This window comes from Hemicordylus capensis, chromosome 4, assembly GCF_027244095.1.
Source record: "Hemicordylus capensis ecotype Gifberg chromosome 4, rHemCap1.1.pri, whole genome shotgun sequence".
NCBI classification, from domain to species: Eukaryota; Metazoa; Chordata; class Lepidosauria; order Squamata; family Cordylidae; genus Hemicordylus; species Hemicordylus capensis.
Genome location: NC_069660.1, coordinates 125,026,760 through 125,041,755, shown reverse-complemented (window position 1 = coordinate 125,041,755; position 14,996 = coordinate 125,026,760). Strand labels below are relative to the sequence as shown.

The 14,996-nt window shown below is 40.1% G+C and overlaps 1 protein-coding gene across 9 annotated transcripts in view; it reads left to right on the top strand.

Annotated features, from left to right (window-relative positions):
- Nucleotides 1-14,996, top strand: part of LOC128324836 (divergent protein kinase domain 1A) — a 182,537-nt gene extending 167,541 nt beyond the window's left edge. For 6 of the 9 annotated variants that reach the window (XM_053249925.1, XM_053249917.1, XM_053249920.1 and 3 more), the window contains one exon: nucleotides 13,717-14,996. In XM_053249925.1, coding sequence (XP_053105900.1) covers nucleotides 13,717-14,025 — 309 coding nt within the window. In that variant the 3' untranslated portion in view covers nucleotides 14,026-14,996. The remainder of the gene's footprint in view (nucleotides 1-13,716) is intronic. The other 3 variants (XR_008307121.1, XR_008307120.1, XR_008307122.1) reach the window with 2 other exon arrangements.

Sequence of the window (14,996 nt, the reverse complement as noted above, 5' to 3'; positions counted from 1 at the left end):
CCCGGTTAGTCTCCGGGTCATCTAGGAGAGACCGGGGTAATCCTGTACTGAAATAGCTAGACTAGCTGCTGATAAGTTTCCAGGCAAAATACAAGGTGCTGGTTATAACCAATAAAGTCCTAAACAGCTTGGGCCCTGATTATTTAAGAGAACTTCTTCTTCGTCATGAACCCCACCACCCATTGAGATCATCAGGAGAGGTCCGCCTGCAGTTGCCACCAGCTCGCTTGGTGGCTACTCAGGGACGGGCCTTCTCCACTGCTGCCTCAAAGCTTTGGAATGCGCTCCCTACTGAAATAAGAGCCTCCCCATCTCTGACAACTTTTTAAAAGTCTTTAAAGATGCATCTATTCACTCAGGATTTTAATTAAATATTGCTTTGATAGTTTTTACATTGTTTTAAAATAATGTTGTAAATTTTGTAAAAATAAAATAGTGTTGTAATGTTTTAACTTTTTCTGTTTGCTTTGTTGTAAACTGCCCAGAGACGTACGTTTTGGACAGTATAAAAATATGATAGATAAATAATTAAAATATTGGCCACTGTGACTGGGGATTATGGGAGTTGTAGTCCAAAAACAGCTGGGGGCCCTGAGTTGAGCAGGCCTGCCCTACAGGGATTGAAGCCAGTGGTGTCCTAAATGGTGGTTGTTCTTGTTTAATACAAGATCTGTGGTAAACCTGTACACAAGCTTTACTAGTATTATTGAACTATGTTATGTATGTATTTAACACATTTTTATATTGCCAAAAACATGCATCTCATGGCAGTTTATACAAAAGTAAAAAACAAAAATAATTAAAACTGAAGTTAAAATGTAAAAACAACAATAATCGATGATGAAGTCAATTTGCAGGTAGCCAAAGGCTTGATTAAATAAATATATCTTGAGACCTCTTCTAAAAACTCCTAGAGATGGTGAAGCTCTTACATAAACACAAAGTTGGTGGATGGCTTTAAGAGGGGTTTGGATAACTTCATGGAGGAGAGGTCTATTGACGGCTACTAGTCGGAGGGCTGTAGGCCACCTCCAGCCTCGGGGTTGGGGTGCCTCTGGCTACCAGTTGCGGGGCAACTCTTGCAGGAGAGAGGGCATGGCCTAAACTCCTGCCTGTGGCTTCCAGCAGCATCTGGTGGGCCACTGTGCGAAACGGGATGCTGCACTAGATGGGCCTTGGACCTGATCCAGCAGGGCTGTTCTTATGTTCTTATGTTGATTCCAAAGCCTTAGAGCAGCTATAGAAAAAGCCCCACCCTGAGTCGCCACCAGATGAGTTGGTGGGAACCGCAGGTGGACTTCTCCAAAAGATCTTGACAAGCGATGGGAGTCCTGAAGCAGAAAGCGCTCCCTTAAATACCTTGGGCCCAAGCCATCTAGGGCTTTACAGGTAATCACTAGCACTTTATATTTTGCCCAGAAACACATTGGCAGTCAGTGCAATGCTTTTTAAATAGAGGTCATATGGTTTCTTCAGGTTGCCCTGGAGACTAGCCTGGCTGCTGCATTTTGTACCAATTGAAGTTCCTGGACTATGTATAATGGGCATTCCCACATTGCTGTGGTTGAGTCTGTAGGTTACCAGTAATATGTGCCACTGTTTTTAGGATATTCTCCTCCAGAAATGTCCATAACTGTTTCATGGTAGGATGAAACAGCCTGGCTTGTATATCGGCCCAGTTCATTTTGCACTGACCTAATAAACCAGAGCTCCTACTTTCAGCTGGGTTAAAAGTGCATCACTGTCATGAGCCAACCACCATGTTAAAAGTACAGATAGTCCATCCTTCTGTGTTATTTGGAGGGATGTTGGCCCCATAGTCTTGGTCCATATCTAAACACATGTAGAGTGCACTGGTGCATGGTCTGATTAGGAGCATTTAAGATAAAGGAAGTCAAAATAAAAGATATGCAGCTCTTGAAATGCCAACTTTTTTATTATTGTGTGAGAAAAGATCAAGCCACTTTCTCTTCCAAGCTAGCTCAGTAGTTAAAAAACAACAACACCCCACTCCCCAAAAAAAACCTTTAAAGTGCTGGTGGTGGTGGTTGTTTTTCCCATCAATATCCTACTCTGTGCTTTTAAAAGCCTTGTTGGCTAACAATAATTAAAAGCAACAATTACTGTAATTATAACTAGTTAAATATCAACAACATAACATGTAGCAGTTTTTTTTAAAAAGTGATTAAAACTCAAATCTCTCCAAATATCCTTCTGAACAGTAAGTTCTCTCACTGTCCACTCCCAGCACAGTACCTCCAGTGACTGTTCCTGGTGTCTATATGTTCCTTGTTAGATTGTGAGCCCTATGGGGACGGGGATCCATCTTATTTATTATTTCTCTATGTAAACCACTTTGAAAACTTGTGTTGAAAAGCAATATATAAATATTTGTTGTTCTCTTGAAAAACTAAAACTTGGCAAGCCTGCCTAACCTTTCTAGAGAGGGAGTTCTATAAAGAGGCTGCCACTGTTGAAAATACCCTGCCACATACGCCAACCAATGTAACATCAGAAAAACTAGCGCTATCATCTGGGTCCCCATCTGTGGACCTAAGTGCATGGCAAGGTGCATAGCGGAGAAATCCTATATTAGCTTCTAAGCACAATGCAAAACAACACTTTGCATTGTAGATCCTGATTACTTCATGGATACTGTAGATCTTTCAGCCTTATGTGCTCCCTCTGGCCTTCTTCTGCCAGCAAGTAGGCTGTGTCACATTCTGAAACAAGTTTCGGAACACACTCTAAAGTGCAGTTGCTACCAGCTCAGTTGGTGGTGACTCAAGACTGGGCTTCTTCTAGGGTTGCCACAGGATTTTGAAACATATCTCCTAACAAAATTAGCACCTCCTCTTCTCTGGATGTTTTTAAGAAAACTATGAAAACATACTTGTTTAATCAGGCTCTTAATTTATAGTTTTAAAGTTTCAAGTTACAGAATTTTAAATCTATATTTAAAGTTTTTATTTTTTTATTTTTAAATCAAATTTATACCCTGCCCAAACTTACATCTCTGGGCAGCTAACAACAATTAAAATACATATAAAAGTTAAAACAATACAATAATTTAAAAACTGTAAAATTTAACAAACAGTATTTATTTTTTAAAAACCTGAGAAAGCTTGGGTTAAAAAAAATGGGTTTTCAAATGTTTTTTTAAAAAATTGCCAGAGATGGGGAGGATCGTAACTCAGCAGGGAGCGCATTCCACAGTCTTGGGGCAGCAACCGAGAAGGCCCGTCTCTGTGTGACCACCAAATGCATTGGCGGTAACTGGAGACTGACCTCCTCAGATGACCTCAATGGGCGGTGGGGTTCGTAGCGAAGAAGACGCTCTCTTAAATACCCAGGACCTAAGCCGTTTAGGGCTTTATAAGTTATAACTAGCACTTTGTATTTTGCTCGGAAATCTATTGGCAGCCAGTGTAACTCCATCAGCAAAGGAGTGATGTGGTCTCTCCGAGATGACCCAGAGACCAGCCTGGCTGCCGCGTTCTGAACCAACTGAAGTTTCTGGACTATGTACAAAGATAGCCCCCACGTAGAGCCCATTACAGAAGTCAAGTCTGGAGGCTACCAACAAATGTAGCACTGTGTTTAGGTCATTGATCTCAAGAAATGGGTGCAGCTGGTGTATCAGCCAAAGCTGAAAGAAAGCACCCCTGGCCACCGCCTCAACTGAGAAACCAAGCAGAGGTGCGTATCCAGGAGCCAGCATGGTGTAGTGGTTAGAGTGCCGGACTAGGACCGGGGAGACCCGAGTTCACATCCCCATTCAGCCATGATACTTGCTGGGTGACTCTGGGCCAGTCACTTCTCTCTGAGCCTAACCTCCCTCACAGGGTTGTTGTGAGGAAAAACTTAAGTATGTAGTACACCGCTCTGGGCTCCTTGGAGGAAGAGCCAAGAGCAGGATATAAAAAAATAAAATAAATCAAAATATTCCCAGACTGCAGACCTATTCCTTTTGGGGAAGTGTGACCCCATCTAGAACAGGCAGATCAAAATCGTCTCTAGAGTTCTGACCCCGCACAATAAGTACCTCAATCTTATCTGGATTCAGCTTCAGTTTATTCTCCCTCATCCAGCCCATTACTGCTTCCAGGCAGGCATAATTGTGTTTTAAAATTGTGAACCTCCCAGAGACTTGTGAACCTCCCAGAGACTTAATTGTGTTAATTGTGAACCTCCCTTAATTGCATTAATTGTGAACCACCCAGAGACTTGCGTGTGGGACAGTATAGAAATCTGCTAAATAAATAAAGGCAACCTCATGTAAAGTCTGTAGGGATAATCCAGTCTGGAGGTAAACAAGGCATCTATCACAGTGGCCAGAGCACCATTCCCCAAGGACAGCTGCAGTTGACTTATTTAGTCAAATGTTGTTTAGTCGTGTAAAATGCACTCCTGGTCGCATAGGCCCACTGTGTTTTCAGGAGCACACCCAAGCTGTGTTCTGATCCAGGGGTGTAGCTATAATTGAGTGGATGGGTTCAAAGAACCTGGGCCCCCAAGCTCCACCCCTTCACTGTTTTATTCATTTTCTCCCTCACTCCAAGAGGCCACTGTGGAGAGGGGTGAACACGGGCCCCCACTGCCTTAGCTACACCCCTGCTCTGATCCAAATAAAGTTCAGCCCCATCCAGAACTGGAGACCCACCAACTCCTAGATCAGTCTGACTGTCCATTGTTGACATCAGTTGTTTATGGATTGAGCTTCAGCTTATTCATCCTTCTATCCAGTCTACCACTGGACAGAGACTGAACCAGGAACATAGTAAGCTACCATATACTGAGTCAGACCATTGGTCTATCTAGCTCAGTATTGTCTTCACAGACTGGCAGCAGCTTCTCCAAGGTTGCAGGCAGGAAACTCTCTCAGCCCTATCTTGGAGAAGCCAGGGAGGGAACTTGAAACTTTCTGCTCTTCCAAGAGTGGCTCCATCCCCTGAGGGGACTATCTTACAGTGCTCACACTTCTAGTCTCCCATTCATGTACAACCAGAGCAGACCCTGCTTAGCTAAGGGGACAAGTCATGTTTGCTTCCACAAAACCAGCTATCCTCTTCTCAGTCTTGCCTGGTTCATATGAAAAAAGAAATGGAACTGAATGTCATCACCATATTTATGACACATCACCCCAGATTTTCAGACGACATCTCCTAGCCATTTCATGTACATATTAGGGGACAAGAGGAAACCTTGTGGCAACCCACAAAACAGATTATTTGCGTACAGCAGCAATTCCCCAGCACCACTTTTGTGGCACCTTTCTGACTGGCAAGAGTGAAACAACTTCAGTCTTCACTCCCCACCCCTGCTGCACTGCCCAGAAGAATATCATGACTTTATCAGAAGCCTACGAATTGCTCTCTCTAATGGAGTTGCACCAGTTTTGCAAGTATATTATAGCATTTGATATTTTCCTCATTCTGCATGCCCTTGGACTCATCAGCTCATAGAGTGATGTTTGTCAGGCTTTCACGAGTAAAGCTTTTTCAATACATTGACGTGCACCCTTTCTGATAATCTAAGATAAGCATTTAAAAGCTTTGTCTCAACTCAAAAGATTGAGAATCAGATTGCTCTCTCTAAATAAATAAAAAGTATATGCAGTTTACTCTAAATTGTCTCTAATGAAATAGAGAATTAAAATGCATATACAGTACAGTACAAAGAGAATGTGGCAAAATGTAAGGCTTTTCTACTTCATAACCCTCTGTTTGACTCTGAAAGGAAACATGTTAGCTCTCAGATTTAAAGTATGAGCTTTTCAACTTGTGGTTAAAACTTACAGAGCAATAAATCATGTGCTTTCCTTGTATGGTATCTTGCAGTAAGACAAGACCACCAGATTTGCCCTCCCAGCAAGGCTATTGGACAGCTAAAAAATTGCTGTTCTGCTAGTACGTGCCAGATACGGAGCATCTATGCTGGTGGAGTCTGATTTCAATGGTTGTGGTCAGTCTGAGGAACCTGTGATGTGATAAGATAGTGCTTGTGAGGTCATGTGGTTAGCAAACACCCAATCTAACATAGCAGATTTACTTAGGTTTAAACAAGTATAACATCTCAGCTGTATATTTGGCATTGTTTGTGTGTTCTTGAGAGCCAAGGTTGATATTTGTGCTGGATTTTTGCTACTAAGGTTGAGGATTTAGTAGCACTTCTTGTGATGGAGCATGCTAGACTATACACGGTTTCTATCTTGTCTTATTTCCAATAGTGAAAGCTGATATACTATACTTGTCCATTTGTATCTGCAAAACATTGTGGAGTTCTAGAAAATAATGTTTTTATTCATTGCCAAGTGTTGGAGTGCCAGCAAAATATGTAATCCTCTTTCATTGCCGTTTTGCTTCCTGCCAAAGTTCCTGAAGTCAGTCAGAAGTAAGTTTATCTCCTGCTTAAGTCATAAAGCATCACGTACAGTGATAATGGCTTTTTTCCATGGCTGAATCATGAAACAAAATTAAGAGGTAAGGAAGAGAAGGTGGAGGGAAATGTCTCAAAACATCCGCAATTAATATAAATACTTGGTTCAAAATAAAAAAGGATACAGAAAGAGGCAGTAAAAATCCACCTGCTTATTCCAGAGAAATTGGCTAAAAGATGCAAGCCAGTGGTTAAGTCTGCATTGTCTGTATTTGTCATAATCTCCATTTGACACTGAGATGTTGGACTGTAATAGCAAATGAATTCAGGGCATAAGTTGTGTGCTCAAGGACAAATATGGGCAAGTGAATTTTGATAAACAGAATCTGCATGGGTCTGAGAAAGCAGTAGGCTACTTTTTCCTTGTTTGATGCTAGATTACTTTCATTTCATTTTTCAGGCCCTGTTAAAGACTTCAGGCCATAAACTGGCTTCTTAAAGAAACTTCCTCTAACAACTTTTCAGCTAGAAGGAAGGAGGACTGAGACCTAGAAATAGATAGTCAAAGAACTATTTAAAATTAATCATAACAGTTACATTTTTGCCAAGGGATATATGACTAGTTGCCCTTTCATTCTCTTTGAAAAGGGACCGTCTAATTTCTCTCACATCTTTTTTTTAAAAAGTGTTTTATAGTAGCCTCTTGGAACCACATTTGGCTAAATCTTTTTAAACCTATAGCAACTTATAAGGGGCAACTAGCAAATAGTTGCCTAAAACATGCAACTTGGAAGCTTGCTCCTCAGACTCCTTGTTATCATTTCAATCGCATACTTTCTATTAAGATTTCAGAACTTTTGGTTATATGTTGGTAGTGCAGTGATCAAAAAGTCATGACCCTGCCTGATCAAGTAACTGGTTTCCTGTTCTGACTTGCTTGAAACTTTCTAGTCTCCATGTGTCACTGGTTGTAATCTTTGTCACATTAGCAATACAGCAACCTAGTCTTAGCATCTTGTTTCCTTTTGACTTCTTGGCTCTTGATTAGTGATAAACTGTGAACCCCCTTCATTATACTTTTTAAAGAAAACTTACTTAAAGATCATAACCAAGGTAATCTTAGGTAATTCTTAGAAATGGACTCTTTCTGCATAACGTACACTCATACTTCTATATACTTTTTGGCCTGCATGAATTAGGGAGGTTAGCTGTAACAAAGCTGCTTCATACTCTGGAACCAATTCTGAATACACAACCTTGGTCTTGCTTCTGAATGGCACATGAGAACAAATTGCATATTTTTCCTGCAAATGCATGTGAGCAGTTACTGTGCCCTGCTTGTGTGACACAAGCGCCATTCAGATATAACAACATGCACATGTATTTCGCAGAGTCTTCCTTACAGAATAGAAGCAACTAAGTCAGTAAGAAAATTAACCTTGCCTTCCAAATGTTAACTCTGTTCCTGCCTGTTTGCAGTCTGTCTTGCTCTGAAATAGGGAGGCAGGTTCTCTTAAGGTAACCGAATTCGCAACCACCCACCCATCCCCGCTTGAACCTGTGCAATTGGCGTTAATGTTGGTGCCATGTGTTTTCGTACTGCCTGCAGTTGTACATAGGTGGTGGGTATGGTGGTCATCAGTTTAATTCAACTCTTGATGATTGCAACTCTTGATGAACTGCATTGATGGGAATTAATTCCCCAGCCATAATACGTGCACATCCATGCTTTCCAAATAAACAGAGTAATGGCCTATCCATGCTAATTGTAAGTGCAGTAAATGAGTTTCTTCTGCTGCCCATTTCCAGCATACCTGTATGCTGCCAAGCCTGCTGAGCAAAGCAGCCGCAATCTTGGAGAGTCCTTACTATAACCTCTTGCCACAGCCACTCCCTGTCTCAGTGGTCAGTACAGGGAGTGGAGCTCTGAGCTAGTTGCTGCAGTGAGAGCAAATTGGTCCAATCCAGACCCTGAAGAACATCTGTCAAAATGATCAGGTTTCTCTTGGGTTTCTGTGAACTCAAGAAAACTCAAGCAACTTTGCCCATCTTTTGTTAATGGCATGTTGTCATGATGGTTTTGCTGATCATTTTGCAGAAATCCGTATTAGTTTCACTTCCTTCATTTTGAACTCATTAAAGTGCCTTTTTTCTTCAAGTAATAGGAACTACCACATAGTATCGTTGTTAAATCTCAGTGCTTGAAAAATGTTTTTCATGTTTCACTTCATGTTGAGGAGCTTGCCTTGAAGAGTTCCTTTATGTGTAATGTCCTAGTCTCAGTCTTGAAATATGGATCTAGCACGTCTAAATTTAAACCACATTTGTGAACCTAGTGAAAACAGGCTGGCATTAAGATCATGAGTTTTGCAGAGAAGTACAGTTTTAGTGAACTGATGAATGACCAACGAGCTAGAAAGTGGATTCCAGGTGCAAGCAAAGTTCAAAAATAAATACCTTGTGATCTATGATTTGTGCATTGTGCCACTTTCATAGCATGTCTGGATAAAAAATGCTCTATGATTATCTCATTCATGCTTAGCTCCTTAAAGTGGTAAGGGAGGGGTATTCCTGTTACACAAATGGAAAAATGAATCTGTTGTGAAAGGGTTAGGGGCCAAAAGATGAGATGCAAGAAATCCAGGAGGAGAGAGAGGAAAACACAAGACCTTATTGGATTTGGCAATGTATCACAATATCAACAGAGACTCAAAGTACTATATGTTAATGTTTTTATGTAATACTAATAATGAAACGACATATTTCAAAGCTATCCTAACTACATTGAAAAAAGTCAATAAAATATATCACAACAAAGTTCATGAAAAATGAACAATAAGATCTCATAATAATGATCACTATATGTCCAATTAAGAAAATTAGATCCAGCGATTCATTTCCAAAGTATCATACAGTCAGTGGATGGAGAAGTATAGACTAATATTCCTGTGTGTTTGCAGTATCGCATATTGCTAACTTGGCAAAGAGGCACCTTTTAACGTGGTGATTCTCTTTATTTAGCAGGGGGAGAGTAACTGGCCCTATCCACCCCCAGCACGGTACCTCCAGTGACTGTTGCTGGTGTCTGTCTTATGTTTCTTTTTAGATTGTGAGCCCTTTTGGGACAGGGAGCCATCTTATTTATTTGTTATTTCTCTGTGTAAACCACCCTGAGCTATTTTTGGAAGGGCAGTATAGAAATCGAAATCATCATCATCATCATCATCTAATATTGATTGAGAGATTAAATATCCAGTCCATCTTGTAATTTTGCCAAATGCGTTTTCACTAAAGTCAGTCTTCTTCAGTGGCAATTATCAAAGAGTTATTACTTCCACTAGTAGTCTCCAATCCCATCATGGGGATTAAACTGACAATAGCTTCAGCTAGGGAGTATGGTTTATGAATACCAAATATTCAGATTCTTTATCTCTATTCACACAATACGTCCAACATTCATGCAACATTTCATAGGGCTTCTGTTCAAGGCATGTATGATAGAAAGCAGTGCTTTGGAGTAAATAGTAGCTTTAGTGTAGGACGCAATTTTGAGTCAGGGAAACAATGAGGTAGAAAGGGTTAAATCTTGACTATACTCTCAAAGGAATTGAGATCTTTAACAGTTCTTGGCACCATCACAAAACAGTTCTTCAGAGGTTTTTTTAAGGCAATCCTAATAGATAAACGGCAAACTTATCTATTTATCTTTGTAATAGAGGTGCTCTAGTTCTTTCAGTAGTTGTATTTAACTGAAGAAAGACTGAGCCATAAAATGTCGCACTAAATGTTTCAGATTTTACAACATATGTTTGTGTCTGTATGTATACAGTACATACACACATGTCTCTTAATTCATCTGGTAATGGTTAAAAAATTCATTATTGTAGAATTGCATTGTTTTCCCAGAGTAATCTATCTGACCTTCATTAATTCAAATTAATTTATTAGAATCTTAGTATGCTGCCTGGGTTTGCTTCATTTTTAATCTGGACAGTATAAGATTGTATTTAAACTTTCTCTGCTGTCTTTTTCCTTTTGCTTATGCTTTGGGGATGACAGTCAGCAACAGGTAAGAGCATGTTGTGAGAAGGTTCAAATGATATGAATTAGCCTTTTCACTATTTCTAACCATGGCTGTTCTGTGTTCTTGAGTGTTTAATCCACAGTCTGGTAAATCATAGTGTGTGTTTATATATGTTGGTGATATTGGTACCTTCAGTCACTTGTTAATTTTGCTATTTTCCAATGTGACCCAAGATTTTCTGCAACATCACAATTTGACTTCATAAAAGCAATTTGGGACAGGAACAACCTGTTGCTACAGGTCTACCCTTCTGATACTTAAATGTGACAGATCCTAGTGCTTCCTGATCATTTCAGTACCTTCATTCCACGCACTGGACCAGAGCTCCATTCAGAAACTATATTTCTCCCATTACAGCTATGCCTGACCAAAATATGCTTGAAACCATCTATTTTAGATGGAGAATCCAATTTTATGGTGGTAATGCACCAATATGTTTACAGTGGCAGCCTTCTGCAATAAAAGCATTTTCTCCACTGTTTATAACTGTTCCTTCAGAGTATGGAATACATAGCATATCTCATTTCAGTTCTGGTTTTTAGAGGGACCCTTCTGTCAGAGCAACTACTCAGGACATTCTTCCTTAGCTGTGGGCTGGGAAGCTCTGTCCACTGTCTTTATGTTGTCTACTTAGTCCATGGAAGGAGGGAGTCGGAGATTTGAACAGGGGATAAAATGGAGATTCACCCTCTGTGTGGGAGGTGATGGTTTTCTTCCCCACCCTCCTTGTCTCATTCTTCATTTAAGATAAATTCCTACCTCATTAACCTAGGGGAAATGACTTTCAAGTTTTAGACTTGGGCTCATGATTGAAAATATGAAGCCAATGGAACTTAGCAAATCTTAATACATATTTTAAACACTGGTTATCTGGTTAACCCAAGGGCATGTCATGATTATGCTGGATCATTGCACGTGTTTGTGTTTTCAGTGAATTTTCCAAGCCCTCACTCAATAATTGAATACAAGGATATTGTTGGCTCTGCTATTCACTTTCTTCCCTTTTAGCTCCCGAACTATGCACTGTCTTGAATGCAGAGTAATTGGTGTCAATGTGTTATCCACAGTAAACTGCTTGGACAGTAGCAGATCATAACTGTCACATTTGTATTTTTTTTGGAATATTAAACTCATGTAGAAGGCTTTTTAATTCATCATTAATTATTCACTTCATTAATTAGTTTTAAATATATGACACTTGGATAGTGTGGGTGGCTCATTTTAAGGATAACTTGGGTGCGATTGTCCATTGTAAAGCTCTGAGAGTTCAAAATAAGCTCTTGAAATTGGTTTCAAATATAGTTTATTAAATGCTTAATAATGTTAAAATGGAAGACAAGGTCACTCTTCGCACACATGGAGTACAAGTTTGCAGAGAGCTCCCAGTTTTGCCAGTGATGATCCCTAGCATTAATAGGACATTCTATACATTGTTACCCAGGCAATGTTCTAGTTGAAATGGAACTCATAGTTAAATAAGGGGCTTCAGCTTATTTAACTTCAGTAACTAACACATTAGCCACCTAATGGCGCAGTGGGGATTGCTGGTATGTTTCCCAGACTATAAGAAACACCTATCTCGGGCAGCAGCAATATAGGAAGATGCTGAAAGGCATTATCTCATACTGTGCAGAAGATGGCAATGGTAAACCCCTTCTGTATCCTACCAAAGAAAAGCATGTGGCTCTATGGTCGCCAGGAGTCAACACCGACTTGACGGCACAGCTTTACCTTTAACTAACACATTATTCAGAAGGTTTATTCAAAGGCCAATGGTAATTTAGGCTGCATGAGATATTAATGCCTTAAACACATTTTTAGTGACCCCTCAGTGTTTACAATTCAGCATCCTGTTTAAGGCACTGTGCATGGGTGGGTCTGAACATATGACTCCGACTCGAGTGCTGGTTCAAGGTGATCTGTATAGTTAAGAAATGTGTAAAAAAAAAAGATGCAACAAGTGAGACGAGCTAGCAGTATGGCTTCAGAAATCTCTAGAACACCGGTTTATTTTTCCATTCCCAAGGATTTCATATAGTGTATTGTCTCTGTAACTCTCTGATAGCTGTAACCTATTCTATATCTGTTCGCCTGTCAATCCTTGTTCTGTCAACTAAATTCAAAGCCTGGACTCAACAGGATCTTTGAAGAATAGAATTTAATTTAACACAGTTGAACTAGCTAAATACTCACTTTTGCTCTATCTCAACTTGCACAGAAAGTGGCACAGTATTTTATTTAGCATATCTGTATACCACCCACTACCAAAGTCTCTAGGCAGTTTACAACAATAAAACCAAGAAATTTTAAAACAATTAAAACATATATAAAGTTCAAATTTCAACATGAATTCCAGGTAAGTGTTGGTGTGTTTAAGTTGTAAAATCAGCAATCTTCTGCCAAGTGTTGCTTCTCTGGCTAAAGCTTACTGTTCTGCTTTTTGGGTTTTTTTCCCTATAGTGTAGTGACACTAGCAAGGGAATCATCTGTCTAAAGTAGAATCCCCTTTTCTGAACTCTACCAGAGTTCTGTTTACTACTCTGATTACTTTGAATGTAGTACTTTGTTTCCGCTCCAGATTCTTTCAGGCTAGTTCAAGGAATCGGGGGGCATAGCTATGACTGAGCGGGAAGGACAAGTGACCACCAGTATCCCGGGGCTGCCTGGCAGACCCCCTTATCCCCTAGGACACCCAGCCAGTGAATGAAGTACTTGCTGGCAGGGAGAGGCCAAAGGGTGGCATGTCCATGCTGGTGATGCCTCCTAGATGCCAGTGCATCTGACACCAGCACAAGGGAGGTAACCAACACTGGGGCACGAATGCATCACCTGTTGACCTCTCCCAGCTGGTGAGCACTTCCTTCAAGCATTCAATGGCTGGGAGCTTCCTGTCTGTCCCTCACTCAAAGTGAGGGTCAGAAAGTAAATACCCAGCCAGAAACAAAGTGATTTGCCTGGTGGGAGAGGCTGATAGCATGTCTGTGCCTTGATGCTGATGACGCCCCTAATACCAGTGCATTAGGGGCATGGCCAACATTGGACCCATATTCAAATCTAAACTTAGGTCTCACTTTAAGCTTGCTATACCGCTGCAGGGAATGAGCAATGTCTGAGTGTGCTCAAACACTGCCCATGATCTTGTAATTGTGGCCTTCATTTTAGGACAGGTATGAACATGAAACTATGCTCATTTCTTGAGCAGAGACGATATGCCTACTTTTTAAAATTTGTGTTTGTATGTGTTCTTTTAACAGATCAGATGCCTAAAAGGCCAGAGAGCCTTCTCGGGCCCACGCACATTTGATGGGATTCATATTGTGAACCACTTCATAGGAGATGATGAGTCATTGCTTTCATCAGATGAAGACTTTATTTCAAACCATATTGAGGAGACTGGGGTCCACTTTCATCTGCCCAGGACTGGTCAGAGGGACTTGAATCCAGTTGTAGTGGACAGTAGTGACAGTGAAACTGAAAATGCTGCAGATACTGAAGCATCAGGCACAGTCATTCAGAAGGGAAAGAACCAAAAAAGAGTGGAGTCTTATTCTACAACGGTGTGATCACCATGAGTAGTGTTTGACTGGACTATCTAGGAGTTTATTCTGCGGTCAAGTGAATTGGCATTAAGTGCTTGGACTGGCTGGCATAAGAGCCAGCCCTACCTGACGCCTGACATGTATGCATCTTACTCTCTGCCTCTGCATTTGCCAAATCTTTATCCCCAACTTGCTCTTGCCATATAAAAGATTGGGAAGAGGCTGGATGGATGACAACTCTAACAGTATTAATATTCCTGTATGCTTTTCATGCTAGCAAATGCTCGTTCACAATTTTTTTCTACTGAAGAACCATCCTGCAATTCATAAACCTGGGAAATTCTTATTCTTCAGAAGAAACTGTTCTTGTGCAATATTTTAATGCTCTGTGAACAAATGTGTCCTTATATAAAGTTTGTGGTCAAGATGAGTATCAGATATGCCATATCTGATTATCTTGAGTGTCTTATTTTTAATTAAACTTCTATTATTGGGAGACCACCAATGTTTCCAGACTAAAGCCTTTATCTGTGCTATTTTATACTACAATTAATGGTCACACTTTGTCCTAAAGGGTTTTTTTAATTTTTAAAAAAACACCTTTTTTCAACTTCTATGTGCATCTGCTCTTGATGTGTTGCTATTGAACCTGATCAAAGTATATTAACTACAAATAATGTCTATTTTGTATATATTTATAAATCTCTGCCCCTGCATAAAAATGTACATTGAATTTTGTATGGGAAGTGTAAATGTTGCAATATGACTGGTCTTAGCTTTTTAAAAGGAAAATTAAATTCTGTGTATGCAAGGTAAAATTGCAAAACATTGATGGCCAAAATGGCAAAAACACTAATACTAGGCTTAAGACCGTTGCTTACCAAATGTCACACAGGTTCATGTCTTACTGAAATATGTGTTCCAAATGACACTATTGACTGAAATTTTAACTTTGTGTATATGTAACTATATAATAAACTTTTTTCATGATTTAA